This window comes from Nicotiana tabacum, chromosome 13, assembly GCF_000715075.1.
Source record: "Nicotiana tabacum cultivar K326 chromosome 13, ASM71507v2, whole genome shotgun sequence".
In the NCBI taxonomy this organism is placed as follows: Eukaryota; Viridiplantae; Streptophyta; class Magnoliopsida; order Solanales; family Solanaceae; genus Nicotiana; species Nicotiana tabacum.
In genome coordinates, this window is record NC_134092.1 from 115,312,335 (window position 1) to 115,328,118 (window position 15,784).

Consider the following 15,784-nt stretch of genomic DNA (forward strand, 5'->3'; position numbering starts at 1 on the left):
TTCTGTGCAACTCAACGGATACTTATTATAGTATTTTTTAAATATTTAATATTAATTAGCATGGGATACACGTGCAACTCACGTATTAGAGAACTAGTTCTACTATAAACAAGAATAAGGGGTAATGAGATGGCTGTAATTGCATTTTCGAATAACTTTAGGGGTAATATATGTCTTTTTCCATTAAAAACAACAAAAGATCAAAATTTTCGATTTCAACAGTTTTGGGCATGCCAAGGCCCAGGGATGTTAGTTTTAAGGGCGAAGTGCACCAATAGCCACTTTTAAGCCTGCTATTTAAAATATATCTACAATTTATAATATATTTAAAGATTAGCCAATTCACCCCAACTTCAAGACTAAGTGTCCTGAATTTCTGAACTACTAATTTAAAATTCAGGACATAAAATTCGAACTTCTGGACATAATTTTCGAACTTTAGGACACGATGTCCTAAAGTTTGAACTTTTAGGTTTAAACTCTAGGACGTCGTATCCTAAAGTTGGAGCGAATTGGTTAATCTTTAAATACATTATAAATTGTGGATATATTTTAAATAACATGCTTTAAAGTGGCTACCTCGTGTCATTTTCACTTAGTTTTAAGGCCTCAAGATCGAGGCTTCCTCTTGATGGGTCGCCTGCCCTATTTGATCTATCAACTATTTGGGCTTCGGTTCACCTGTCAAAAGACAGAAGCAGAGGATAAGAAAGAAGAACCGGCAAAAGACAGCTCTGTCGCTCTCTTATCGTAGCCCTTCTTAGCCGGAACAAAGCTCTCAGAGTAAGTTCCCTGTTTCTTGCTAACAATCTTCATACAGTAAACAACACAACAAGCTTTTTTATTTACTCTCTGCAGTTTTTGGTCTAAAAAAAAAAAGGCTTGCCGACATAGATAGTTACATATAGTCTAGAATGAGCAGTCTTTTTAGTTGTGCTTTTGAATACTGTTACTAGTTTTGTGTTGTTGTAAAACTTTGTGATGGAGTTAATAGTGCCAACGAAGCAAACCCATGAAGGGTTTTGCTCATTTCACTCTACTCGTAAGGAAATTACTAGTAAGCGTTTGTCGGGTTGTAATAATAGGAGGTTCAGAAGCAGTTCAATAAAGGTACTTGTGGGCCAGTTGAGAAAACAGAGACAAAGTAAGGTATTTGCTATTTCAAGAAGTGAAACTTTAGGCACGAATGGTAGGTTATCATGTGTTGAAAAGAGGCCACATGTGCAAGGGAGCATATCTGAAAACTTTGAGGAATTTGAGAGTAATAATTATCTTCGTCGCTTGGTCAGGAATGGGGAATTAGAAGAAAGTTTTAAGCACCTTGAGAGTATGGTGTATGGTGGTGATATTCCTGATATTATTCCGTGTACAAGTTTGATTCGCGGGTTTTGTAGAATTGGCCAAACTAAGAAGGCTACAAGAGTTTTGGAGATTCTTGAGGATTCCGGGGCTGTTCCGGATGTTATTACTTACAATGTGTTGATTAGTGGTTATTGTAAGTCTGGAGAAATTGATAATGCTTTGAAGGTCTTGGACCGAATGAGCGTTGCACCGGATGTGGTCACGTACAATACAATTTTGCGTACCTTATGTGATGGTGGGAAATTGAAACAAGCTATGCACGTTCTCAACCGTATGTTGCAGAGGGAGTGTTATCCTGATGTGATTACCTATACAATTTTGATCGAAGCAACATGTAAGGAAAGTGGCGTGGGGCAGGCAATGAAGCTGTTGGATGAAATGAGGAGTAAAGGATGTATACCGGATGTGGTCACTTATAATGTTCTTATCAATGGGATTTGTAAGGAAGGGAGATTGAATGAAGCTATCAAGTTTCTGAATAATATGCCATCTTATGGTTGTCAACCTAATGTTATTACGCACAATATAATATTGCGTAGTATGTGTAGTACGGGTAGATGGATGGATGCTGAGAAACTGTTGGCTGATATGGTTAGAAAAGGCTGTTCTCCTAGTGTTGTCACTTTTAACATCTTGATCAATTTTCTCTGCCGGAAAGGACTGTTGGGACGAGCTATTGATTTGTTGGAGAAGATGCCTAAGTATGGGTGTACTCCAAATTCCTTGAGTTATAATCCATTGCTTCATGCATTCTGCAAAGAGAAGAAAATGGACCGGGCGATTGAGTATTTGGAAGTTATGGTGAGTAGGGGTTGTTACCCTGATATTGTGACTTATAATACGTTGCTCACAGCTTTGTGCAAAGATGGTAAGGTGGATGTTGCAGTTGAAATCCTTAATCAACTTAGTGACAAAGGTTGTTCTCCAGTCCTAATCACTTACAATACAGTGATTGATGGACTATCCAAAGTGGGGAAAACTGAACTTGCCATTGAACTGCTGAATGAAATGCGAGAGAAAGGTCTCCAGCCTGATATAATTACCTATTCCTCGCTTGTGTCAGGTCTTAGTAGGGAAGGAAAAGTTGATGAAGCCATTAAGTTCTTTCACGACTTAGAAGGGTTGGATGTCAGGCCCAATGCTATAACCTACAACGCCATTATGTTGGGGCTGTGTAAAGTTCGCCAAACAGATCGTGCAATTGACTTCTTGGCTTATATGATTTCAAAGGGATGTAAACCTACTGAATCTACATATACTATTCTAATTGAAGGCATTGCTTATGAAGGCTTAGCGGAGGAGGCTTTGGAGTTACTGAATGAGTTGTGCTCTAGAGGAGTTATGAAGAAGAGTTCTGCTGAACAGGTGGTAGTTAAGATGTAGCTTGAACGCATACTTTCACTCACTCTGTGGCAACATATCGTGGTTCAACCTCTTGGATCACAGTTTTCTGGATATCTACTGTTAATTGCTTACAGGAGTATTTGCGGTCGCATCACCATGTAACAACCTTTTTTCTCTGTTAGCTAGAAATATGAAGTGAAAATCAATTTTGTTTGCAATTATGATAATCCTTTTTCCCAGATTGTTTCGGCAAAAGCATACTTTTAGTTCATGATTGTTCATGTACACATCTTTTGTTCCTATGTCAGCCAATGTTTGTAGTGTGCAACCTTACATCTGATACAGCATTCTTGAGGATAGATTTTCTCCAATATGAACAAAGTATAGTTAGTTGCATAGATGAATTTTACAAAAAACGTCCTTTTGTTTGTGGACTTGGTAGTTATGTATTTGAATGCAATGTTCGGAGGTCCTTGTGGTAGTGGTCGGAGAAGGAGACTGCATCTGTAAGTTTGCTGATAGGTTGTGGTGCAACATGAAATTTGGTTTGTACAATAGCTTCTTTGCTTTCGATTTTGGTTTTCATTCTTTTTTTTCCTTTTTATTTTGGCAAAGAGCATTACCTCGATAGCAGCATAGGGAAATTGCAGCTTGCGATTTCTTGATTTTCGGTCTTTGATTCTTTCTGTTCATCGGGAGATATCTGAAACAGCAGAGTTGTATTGTATCATATCTTTTGTTGACCACAACTCTTCATAGTGAAATTTATACCCCCTTTTGTTTTTACAGCAATCTCGATTGATAAAAGCTCATGATGCGTATAGGATTAATTTTTGTTTTTCTCTTGCTTTAAACACCCCCCACCCCACCCATTCTCCAATTCAAGAACTTATGTGGCCCAAACCCAAATGTGGCCCAAACCCAAATGCTTTAAACACCCCCCACCCCACCCATTCTCCAATTCAAGAACAAATGTGGCCCAAACCCAAATGACCCGCCCAAGGTGCGTGAAATTTATAAGTAGCCATTTTTACAGCTGGTCAATAACATTTAGCCACATATTCAAAATTCAACTATATTTAGCCAGTAGATTCAGACGGAAACATTTCGTTGACAAAAATACCCCTCTAGTGTTTATAAAAGTTACGCGACATAGCCTAATACGTAAACTCTCACGATTATTCTTCTCGTGATTATTTTTCGTTCAATTTATCTAGAGTTAATCTTCAATTCTTCTCGTTTCTAATTGAAATCGTAGCTGAAAATTGTTGGCTTGTTGGATATTATGCTGAATTTCATATGAAAATCCTTTATTTTGCAGTAATTTATTCTGTGATTGATTGTGCAATATATAAATATGATTTAATTTTCAGTACTTTATGATGTCATTAAACAACAAAATGTTTGTTTGATTAAAAAGGACACGGTTAAAGGCATGCCAATATCATGTATTAATTGCAGAACTTACTGAAGTCATATGTAAAAATTTCAAATATCTAGAATATAATACTGGAAGTTTCTCTGATTCATACCAGAATAAAATAGTTTGAAAAAAAATTAGTATTTTGTATTGGATCATATGCTAAAAGTTCAAAACACAAGTATAATATATTGGACCTTTCTGAATTGATATGTAAAAGCTACAAACTCTCCAGTATATTATACTGGAAGTATCTTTGATTCAAAATAGAAAAAGACATCTAAATGTCTAGTCTTCCCCTAATGTCCTGAATAAAATGTTGGATGTTAAGAATGAATTATTTGTGAACATTAAATGAAAGTTGTCATTAAATAGCTAAATGTTTGATGAATTTAATACTACAATTTCATATGAAAATAGTTTGAAAACAGTATTAAAAGTTCAAAACACCGGTATAATATATTGGACCTTTTTGAATAGATATGTGAAAACTACAAAATCTCCAGCATATAATATTGGAAGTATCTTTGATTCATACCATAAACACATATCTAAATGCCTAATCTTCCCCTAATGTCCTGAATAAAATATTGGATACTAAGATTGAATTATTTGTGAATATTAAATGCATCATGTCATTAAATAGCTAGATGTCTAATGAATTTAATACTGGAATTTCATATGAAAATAGTTTGAAAAGCAGTATTAAAAGTTCAAAACACCAGTATAATATACTGAACCTTTTTGAATACATATGTGAAAACTACAAATATCCAACATATAATATTGGAAGTATCTTTGATTCAAACAAGATAAACACATCTGAATGCCTAATCTTCTCCTAATGTCCTGAATAAAATGCTGGATACTACGAATGAATTATTTGTGAACATTAAATACAGGATGTCATTAAATAGCTAAATATTTGATGAATTTAATACTGGAATTTCATATAAAAGTAGTTTGAACACCAGTATTTTATACTGGAGCATATGTTAAAAGTTCAAAACACCAGTATATCATACTGGATCTTTTTGAATTCATATGTAAAATCTTCAAACCTCCAGTGTATAATACTGGAAGTTGCTCTGATTCATACAAGAAGCACACATGTGAATGCCTAATCTTTCCCATGTTTCACGAATAAAATGCAGGATACTAATATTGAATCATTTGTGAACATTAAATGCAGGATGCATACAAAATTCTTTGATTATTGCTTTCAATGAAAAATGGACACCAGATTACAAGTATTTAAATCATAACACTAAGCTTCTGCTTGTAAGTGACGGGATTTTATTTGACGCTTCATTAAGAAGATTTTTGAAGCTATTGAATTGGACATGAACAAGTTTGAAGCAACAATATGGTTTAATATGAACCTAGGTACAGGCAAGGGAGTACACGTAATAAAAGATGAAGAACTTAGTTCATGTATGATGCTTTTAAGATATGATCCATACTACAAAGGGAGCACATTTGTAGTTGATATATCAGAAATACTTTCTGAAATTTTTATTAGAGATTAACAAGAAGAAGAAAATGCAATAATGGAGATTGACAATCAGCAATTATTGCATCCAACAACATATATACCAAAAGAGCAACATATGCCGATTTTCCAAATTATAATAAAAAATGAGAATGTAATTCCGGTAAAAGGTCAACAATTTGAAACACCACACGCAATTGAAGGAAGAAAAAGAAAAGCAAAAGAAAAGGCAAAGGAATCGCCATCGATAATACTAAAAGAAAATGCATCATTGGATGATGTAAAATTGGGGTCTGTTTTTCAAGACAAAAATACTATGATTAGATGTTTTTGCTTAGCAGTAATCAAGGAACATTTTGAGTTCTATATTAAAAGATCAAGTACCACAAGATACTCTTTGATATGCACTGATGAAAACTGTGGTTGGAATGTTCGAGGTTTCAGAATTAAGATGCCGACACTTTATAGAATAGTAAATTTTTAGAGAAACCATGAATGCTTAGTTGACATTAGAAAGTCACATCAAATCCAAGCGACTTCAAATGTGATAAGAGAATGATTGACAACTTACGAAACGTTGCTATTGAAGTAAAGTCTAAGTTTGTCATTTCAGAAATGAAAAGAGCACATGAAATAGATGTTGGGTATGGAAAAGCATGGTGTACTATTCAAAAAGGAATATCTTTATTAAGAGGAACAACATAAGAAAATTATGAGCAATTGCCTTCATATTTTTACATGATGGAACAAAAAAATCTAGGAACATATAGTGACATTAAGAGAGATGCAGAAAACAGGTACAAGAAAAACTTGTAAAATTTAGCATTTCTTTTATTTTTTGTCAATCATTATTTCCAGCAAATTGCTGAATACTGGAATGATACCAGTATACTACAATGGAACTTTCTGAATTGATATGTAAAAATAGAAACTCTCCATCATATTATACTGGAAGTATCTTTGATTCAAATTAGAAAAACACATCTAAGTGTCCAATATTTTCCTAATGTCCTGAATACAATGCTGGATACTAAAAATGAATTATTTGTGAACATGAAATGCAGGATTTCATTAAAAATACCTAAGTGTTTGATGAATTTAATACTGCATTTTCATATGAAATATAGTTTCAAAAGCCGTATTAAAAGTTCAAAAACACCAGTATAATATACTGGAATGTCACGACCCGAAATTCCCACCTTCGGACCGTGATGACGCCTAACATTTCACTTGCTAGGTAAGCCAACGTTAGAATAATATTATCCATTTTAAAATAATTTTTAAATTTATTAATAACAAAGAAACAAATGCGGAAGTAAAGTCTGAAATGTAGTGAATAATCCATAAAAATAACGGTATCTAAATACCATTCCAGAATTGGTGTCACAAGTGCACGAACTTCTAGAATAATATGAATAAAGGTCTGAATAAAATAAAGCTGTCTGAAAACAAACACACAACTATAGTAAAGTAGACGGGGATTTCAGAACTGCGGACGCCGTGCAGTTATACCTCACGTCTTCTCTGGTAGCTGAAATCCGAGCAAATCTATGGTACGCCGCTGGGACCAACTCCGAAATCTGCACAAGAAGTGCATAGTGTAGTATCAGTACAACCGACCCTATGTACTGGTAAGTGCTGAGCCTAATCTCGACGAAGTAGTGACGAGGCTAAGGCAAGTCACTTACATTAACATGTACGCAATATTAGTAACAACAACAAATAATAAAAATAAATCAGGTAACTCATTTATAATAGTTGAAGCTAACTCAGCAACCATAACCAATTATTAATTCAACCAATTTCCGTTTGCAGCGTGCAAACCGCTCCCACATTATATTTATTTTCAATACTCCAATATATTTATTTTAATCAAATATATATATATAGACTTTTAAATATGTCTGTTGCGGCGTGCAATCCGATCCCCCAATATAGACTTTTAAATAAGTCTGTTGCGGCGTGCAATCCGATCCCCCAATATAGACTTTTAAATAAGTCTGTTGCGGCGTGCAATCCGATCCCCCAGTATACATATATTTACTTTTATTTCTGTTGCGGCATGCAAGTCGTTCCCCCAATATATATATATATATATATATATATATATATATATATATACACACACACTTTCATTTACGTTGCGGCGTGCAACCCGTTCCCCCAATATAACTTTAAACAACTCATAAATATAATAAAAATTACTCCAATAAATACCACGTCCAATGAGAAACTATTAAGCATCAAGGCACACAATAATTATAATTTATTTATGAACAAACAATGGCAATTAGCAATTAATTGTGAAAATTGTGGAGAAAATAGGCAGTTAATATTTAGTATGCTAAATATCAAATAACAATTATGACACATAAATCAAATAGCATGTAACAATTATCGCGAGAATTCAAGAATTTATATTTGACAAATAATAGGAGAGAAATAATTATTATAACAATTAATTCATGATTTAAAACGATTTATGATTTTTCAAGTAATTATGCAAACAATTAATTTGAAGACGTATAGACACTCGTCACCTCGCCTATACGTCATTCACATGCATTTCACATAACGAATAGTTTAAGGGTTCTATTCCCTCAAGTCAAGGTTAACCACGACACTTACCTCGCTTTGAAAATTCTAATAAATTATTCAACCACAACTTTTCCTTTTGAATTTGTCTCCAAAAGCGTCAAATCTATTCACAGACAATTCGATATACTCAATACGAATCATAGGAATTAATTTCATATGAATTTACTAATTTTTCGGATAAAAATTCGAAATTTATTTAAATATTCAATGTCTCAAATCTCGAAAAAACTCGCGAAATCCGAACACCCGTTCCGCTATGAGTTCAACCATACAAAAATTATCCAATTCCGATGTCAAATGGACCTTCAAATCTTAAATTTTCGTTTTTGGAAGATTTTATAAAAATCTGATTTTTCTTCCATAAATTCACGGATTCATGATGTAAATGAGTATGGAATCATGAAATATAATCAATATAGGATAAGGAACACTTACCCCAATATTTTTCCGTGAAAATCGCCCAAGAATCACCTTACCCGAGCTCAAAAATGGAAAATGGTTGAAAATGGGACGAATCCCATTTTTCACAACTTAAGTTCTGTTTTTCCGATTTTTACCCTTCGCGAACGCGGTCAATGCCTCGCGTTCGCGAAGCATAAGTTTGTGCTGTCCAATTTTACTCTTCGCGAACGCGATGCTTGCCTGGCTTGGCCTTCGCGAACGCGAGATGCCCTTCGCGAACGCGGAGGCAAATTTTACTGACCAGCATTTTTCCCTTCGCGAACGCGTGGCTTCTATCGCGAACGCGAAGTTTTTCACCTCGACCCTTCGCGAACGCGAAGCACAAAATGTGCCGGTCCAAATTTCCTTTTCGCGAACGCGAGACTCCCCTCACGAACGCGATGAAGGAAATCAGATGCAGATTTCTGCAGTTTTCTCAAGTCCAAAAAATGATCCGTTAACCACCCAAAATCAACCCGAGCCCTCGGGGCTCCAAACCAAACATGCACCCAAGTCCTAAAGCATCATACGAACTTGTTCGCGTAATCAAATCGCCAAAATAACACTTAGAACTACGAATCGGACACCAAATCAAAAGAAATTTTCAAGAAAACTTTAAAACTTATATTTTCACAACCAGACGTCTGAATCACGTCAAATCAACTCCATTTCTCACCAAATTTGGTAGACAAGTCATAAATATTATAGTGGACCTATACCAGGCTCCGAAACCAAAACAAGGGCTCGGTGTTAATAAATCCAATATCAGTAAATTCTTAAAAATCAATAAGCTTTCAAGCTTTTGGTTTTTTATCAAAATTCCATATCTCAGGCTAGGGACCTCGGAATTCGATTCCGGGAATACGACCAAGTACCAAATCACGATACAGACCTATTGGAACTGTCAAAATACTAATCTGAGTCCGTTTGCTCAAAAAGTTGACCAAAGTCAACTCAGTTGAGTTTTAAAGCTCTATTTCACATTTTAATCCATTTTTCATACGAAAACTTTCCGGAAAATTGTACGGACTGCGCACGCAAGTCGAGTAATGATAAATAGTAATTTTTGAGGTCATAAAGCACATAATTAATTATTAAATTTAAAGATGACATTTTGGGTCATCACATGGAACTTTCAAAATTCATACGTAAAAACTACAAACTCCAACATATTATACTAGAAGTGTATTTGATTCATACGAGAAAAACACATCTGAATGTCTAATTTTTCCCTAATGTCCCGAATAAGAATAACTGTGATGACCCAAAAGGTCATCTTATGTTGAAAACTAATGAAAATAAGAATTTTTGCCTTAAAAGTTGATTTTTGTTGACTTTGGTCAACATTTTTGGTAAACGGGCCTGGATCTGTGCTTTGACAGTCCTGGTAGGCCTGTATTGAATTATGGGACATGGGCGTATGCCCGGAATAGAATTCGGAGGTCCCTAGCTTGAGTTATGAATTTTTAATAAAAATTGAAAGTTTAAAAAATATTTGTTTTTAAGAATTGATTGATATTTGACATTATTAGTATCGGGTCCGTATTTTAGTTCCGGAGCCCGGTATAGATTTATTATGATATTTAAGACTTGTCTGTGAAATTTGGTGAGAAACGGAGTTGATTTGACGTGATTCAGACGTCCAGTTGAGAAAATAGAAATTTTAAAATGTTCTTGAGAATTTCATTTAATTTGGTGCTAAATTAGAAGTCTAGGTGTTATTTTTGGCGATTTGATCACGCGAGCAAGTTTGTATGATATTTCTAGACATGTGTGCATGTGTGGTTTGGAGCCCGAGGGCTCGGGTGAGTTTCAGATAGGCCACGGGATATTTTGGACTTTGAAAATCTGGTATTTTTTGCTGCAGCAAGTGTTTTGGCATGTCCTTCTTCGCGTTCGCGAAGGTACTCTCGCGAACGCGAAGCAATGGGGGCGTTACCCTTCGCGAACGCGACCAGCTCCTCGTGAACGCGTAGTGTTAGGCACACCTGGGGGGAGTGTTGGTCGTTCCTTCATCGCGAACGCGAGTAATGCCTCGCGAACGCGAAGGCCAGGGGAGAGTAACCATCGCGAACACGAGCAGGATCTCGTGAACGCGAAGGCTTGGCAGCCAGTACCCTTCGCGAACGCGACAGTGGCCTCGCGAACGCGATGCACACTGTCGCCCAGTGCATAAAACAGAATCAAACACGGGTTTAAGCCATTTCTTCAACATATTTCAAGAACCAAATGGGTAGAGGTGATTTTCAAAAGTCATTTTCTTCCCCAAAGTGTTGGTAAGTGATTCTACACCATTTTCTTTCAATTACCCTTTACATTTCTTGAATTATCAACCTAAAATCTAGAGTTTTCATGGTAGAATTAGGGGTTAGGGTAGAAACTAGAAATTTTGGAAATTTGGGGATTTAGACCTCAATTTGAGGTCGGATTGCAAAACCAACTATATATTTGGGCTCGGGGGTGAATGGGTAAATGAATTTTGGTCCGAACCTCGGGTTTGACCAAGCGGGCTCAGGGTCGATTTTTTGACTTTTTTGAGGAAAAATCGAGAAATTTAATTTATGCAATATAACTGATTCCTTTAGCATTATTTGATATTATTGAGTCATTTTTGAATAGATACGAGTGGTTTGGAGGTGAATCCCAAAGGAAAAGCTGTGATTGAGAATTAAGTGGCCTTCAGAGCGAGGTAAGTGTTGTGTCTAACCCTGACTTGAGGGAATTAGGAACCTTAGATTACTTGCTAAGTGAAATCCATATGGGTGGCGTATATGTGAGGTGATGAGTACTTATGCGCCGCCAATTTACATGTTTTCCATATTTCTCTATTTTTCTTATATTGTGTTTTTCCTATGCCTAATTGCTACGTGTTATACTAGTGTTGTTCAATTTATCGTTCTTATCATATTTACGAATTTCTGGTGATAATTGAGTTTTTATTCAAAGTTGAGATTGATATTATGGAATCAAATGTTGAAGTAAGGTTTGTACTTGTTATTCTATCTCCCTGTTGTTATTTATGGATTGCATTATGGTAAGGGAGAGTGTTAATGCACGAAGGATGATGCCGTGCCATATTGTGAGTGTTAATGCACGAAGGGTGATGCCGTGCCATATTGTGAGTGTTAATGCACGAAGGGTGATGTCGTGCCATGATATGAAAGTTAATGCACGAAGGGTGATGCCGTGCCGTTTCTATTAATTTTATGGTGAGATTGAGAGTAAAAGCACGAAGGGTGATGCCGTGCATTTTTCCTTACTGTATTCACTATTCTTGTTGATTCATGGTATATTGACTGCTCCGGTAATCATTCTGTTGTCGTTCTTTATCTTGTATTCCCCTCAGTATGTTCCTCTCCCGATATTTCCTGTTTAGTTCTTCATTTCTGTTATTTGTATATACATTGTTAAATTGTGCATGTTGATTTGTAGGTGCCTTGCCTTAGCCTCGTCATTACTTCGTCGGGGTTAGGCTCGACACTTACCAATACATAAGGTCAGTTGTACTGATACTGCACTTTGCATTTTCTATGCATATTTTGATACCGGCTCAGGTTGATCGAGATTTTGCTATTGGTCCGCTATCCGAAGACTCAAGGTAGATCTGTCGGCGTTCACAGACCTTGAATTCCCCGTCTATCTTTTATCTCATACTGTTTTCTTTCATTCAGACAGTTGTATTTCTTTCAGACTATTACTTGTAGTAAATTCTGAAATGCTCGTTAATTGTGACTCCAGATCCGGGTGGTAGTAATTAATATAGTTTTATAAAATTCTGCACTTATTATATTTTACCTTAGTTAATTATTGTTATTTACTGAATGGAAATAAGGAATTGGTTTAATGATTCTCTAACGTTGGCTTGCCTAGCAAGTGAAATGTTAGGCGCCATCACGGTCCCATCGGTGGGAAATTTTGGGTCGTGACAGTTGGTATCAGAGCCCTAGGTTGCCTAGGTCTCACGATTCACGAGCAAGCTTAGTAGAGTCTGGAGGATCGGTACGGAGACATCTGTGCTTATCTTATAGAGGCTATGAAGTTTAGGAACAAGTTTCACTTCTATTCTTCTCTGTCGTGCGATTTTGCTTTCCCAATGCTGATTGAACTATTCTACTCTTATTCTCTCGCAGATGGCGAGAACACGTACCGCTTCCTCAGCTGAGCAGCAGCCAGAGCCTCCAGTGGCAGCTCCTATGCGGGCCATAGGTCGAGGTTGAGGCCGTGTCAGAGGCCGAGGCAGGGGTAGGGCTCCGCCTAGAGCCCGAGCAGCAGCCCCAGCAGTAGAGCCTCATATAGAGCTTGACGAGGATGTTCTAGCCCAGACTGTTCCTGCCGTACCAACCCAGGTTCCGGAGGGGTTCATTGCTACCCCAGTACTTCAGGATGCTTTGGTCCGTTTGGTGGGCCTTATGGAATGTGTGGCCCAGACTGGCGCATTTCCCATGGCACCAGCAGTCTTTCAGGCTGGAGGGGAAGCCCAGACTCCCACCACTCCCGCTCCGGAGCAGATAGCTCCCCAGTATCAGGCTCCAACAGCTCAGCCAGTTGGATTAGTTCAGCCGGTAATTGCGGCACATGTCGGAGATGGGTCAGCTATGTCTTCTGAGGCTTTATGAAGCTTGGACAGGTTTACAAGCTCTTTCCTGTTTACTTCAGTGGTGCTCCTTCAGAGGACCCCCAGGAATATCTTGACAGCTGTCACGAGGTTCTACGGAACAAGGGTATAGTGGAGACCAATGGGGTCAATTTTGCTGCATTTCATATGACTGGTTCTGCCAAGAAATGGTGGAGAGATTACTTGTTGACCAGACCAGATGGGTCGCCTGCACTTATTTGGGACTAGTTATCTCAACTCTTCATAGAGAAGTTTCTGCCTATCACATTGAGAGAGGAGCGTCGCCGTCGGTTTGAGCGTCTCTAGCAGGGCAGTATGACTGTTGCTCAGTATGAGACCCGTTTTGTGGATTTGGCCTTCATGCCATTCTTCTGCTTCCCACCGAGAGAGAGAGGGTGAGGAGGTTGATTGATGGACTTGCTCAGCCTATCAGATTGCAGATGGCTAAGGAGACTGAGAGTGAGATTTCTTTTCAAGCGGCTGCTAATGTCGCCAGACGAGTCGAAATGGTTCTTACTCAGGGAGGTCAGAGGTCTGACAAAAGACCTCGTCATTCCGATGAGTTCAGCGGTGCCTCATCTAGAGGCAGGAGTACTTTTGGTAGAGGCCATCCTCCCAGGCCGTTCCATTCAGCGCTCCAGGCATCCCACGGTGCCTCAGGTGGTCATGGCCCTCAGATGCATTATTCCGACCAGCTAGCCTACAGTGCACCACCAGCTCCTATTAGTGCACCTCCACTCCAGAGTTATCAGGGTGGTTATTCAGGTCGACAGGGTCAGTTTCAGGGTCAGCAGTCACAGCAGCCGAGGTTATGTTATACTTGTGGTGATCCGAGGCACATTGCTAAATTTTGCCCTCGGGAAACGAGCAGCTCACACCATCAGAGTTCTCGTGCCATGGTTCTGGCACCAGTTGCTGCACCACCTGCTCAGCCAGCCAGAGGGAGGGGTCAGGCAGCCAGAGGTAGGGGCCAGACAGTTAGAGGTGGAGGTCAGGCCGTTAGAGGTGGAGACCAGCCAGCTAGAGGCCGTCCTAGGGACGTAGTTTAGGGTGGTGGGGCCCAGACCCGATGTTATTCCTTCCCATCCAGGCCTGAGGCTGACTCATCTGACGTTGTTATCACAGGTACTGTTTCAGTTTGCAGTAGAGATGCTTCAGTTCTATTTGATCCGGGATCTACTTACTCCTATGTGTCATCCCTATTTTGCTTCCTATTTAGTTGTGCCCTGTGATTCTTTGAGTGCTCCTGTGTATGTGTCCATACCAGTGGGAGATGCTATTATTGTAGATCGTATTTATCGTTCGTGTATGGTCACCATTGGGAGTCTTGAGACTCGTGTAGATCTTCTACTTATCAACATGGTTGATTTTGATGTCATACTGGGTATGGATTGGCTGTCACCTTATCGTGCTATATTAGATTGTCATGCCAAGAGGTGACCTTAGCCTTGTAGGGGTTGCCTCGATTAGAGTGGAGAGGGAATCTTGGCCATTCTGTCAGCAGGGTTATCTCTTATGTGAATGCTCGACATATGGTCGAGAAGGGGTGTCTAGCTTATTTGGCTTATGTCCGCGATTTTAGTGTGGAGGTTCCTTCCATAGATTCGGTGCCGGTTGTTCGTGAGTTTCCAGAGGTGTTTCCTGCAGACCTACCGGGGATGCCACCCGACAGAGATATTGATTTTTGCATTGATTTGGCTCCGGACACTCATCCTATTTCCATTCCGCCATATCGCATGGCCCCGCCGGAGTTGAAAGAATTGAAGGAGCAGTTGTAAGATTTTCTTGATAAGGGCTTCATTAGACCTAGTGTCTCGCCCTGGGGTGCACCTGTGTTATTTGTGAAGAAGAAAGATGGATCGATGAGGATGTGTATAGATTATTGCCAGTTGAACAAAGTCACCATCAATAACAAATATCCATTGTCGAGGATTGATGATTTATTTGATCAGCTTCAGGGTACCAAGGTGTTTTCAAAGATTGATTTGAGATCTGGCTACCATCAGTTGAGGATTAGGGCATCCGATGTTCCTAAGATAGCTTTTCGGACTCGGTATGGACATTATGAGTTTCTAGTGATGTCATTTGGGCTGACAAATGCCCCAACAACATTCATGGATTTGATGAACCGGGTGTTCAAACCCTACTTGGATTTTTTTGTGGTTGTGTTTATTGATGATATCTTGATCTACTCCCACAATCGAGAGGTTCGTGAGCAGCACCTTCGGATCGTTCTTCAGACTCTGAAAGATAGCCAGTTATATGCTAAGTTCTCAAAATGTGAGTTTTGATTGAGTTCAGTTGCTTTCTTGGGTCACGTTGTATCAGCAGAGGGTATTCAGGTGGATCCTAAGAAGATTGAGGCAGTTCAGAACTGGACTAGACCCACATCAGCTACAGAGATCCGTAGTTTCCTGGGTTTGGCAGGCTATTACCGTCGATTTGTGGAGGGGTTTTCATCTATAGTAGCCCCATTGACCAGATTGACCCATAAGGGTGCCCCGTTCAGGTG

At 38.5% G+C, this 15,784-nt stretch overlaps 1 protein-coding gene across 1 annotated transcript; it reads left to right on the forward strand.

The window, feature by feature from the left end:
* Positions 1-638: 638 nt before the first annotated feature.
* On the forward strand, positions 639-2,974 carry LOC107787111 (uncharacterized). The gene has a single exon (XM_016608634.2). It carries the CDS (start codon positions 982-984, stop codon positions 2,743-2,745), a length of 1,764 nt encoding a protein of 587 aa, XP_016464120.1. The 5' UTR covers positions 639-981; the 3' UTR covers positions 2,746-2,974.
* Positions 2,975-15,784: the final 12,810 nt, after the last annotated feature.

Coding starts and splice junctions, on each gene's coding strand:
- LOC107787111 (XM_016608634.2), top strand. CDS start 982: ATGGAGTTAATAGTGCCAACGAAGCAAACCCATGAAGGGTTTTGCTCA.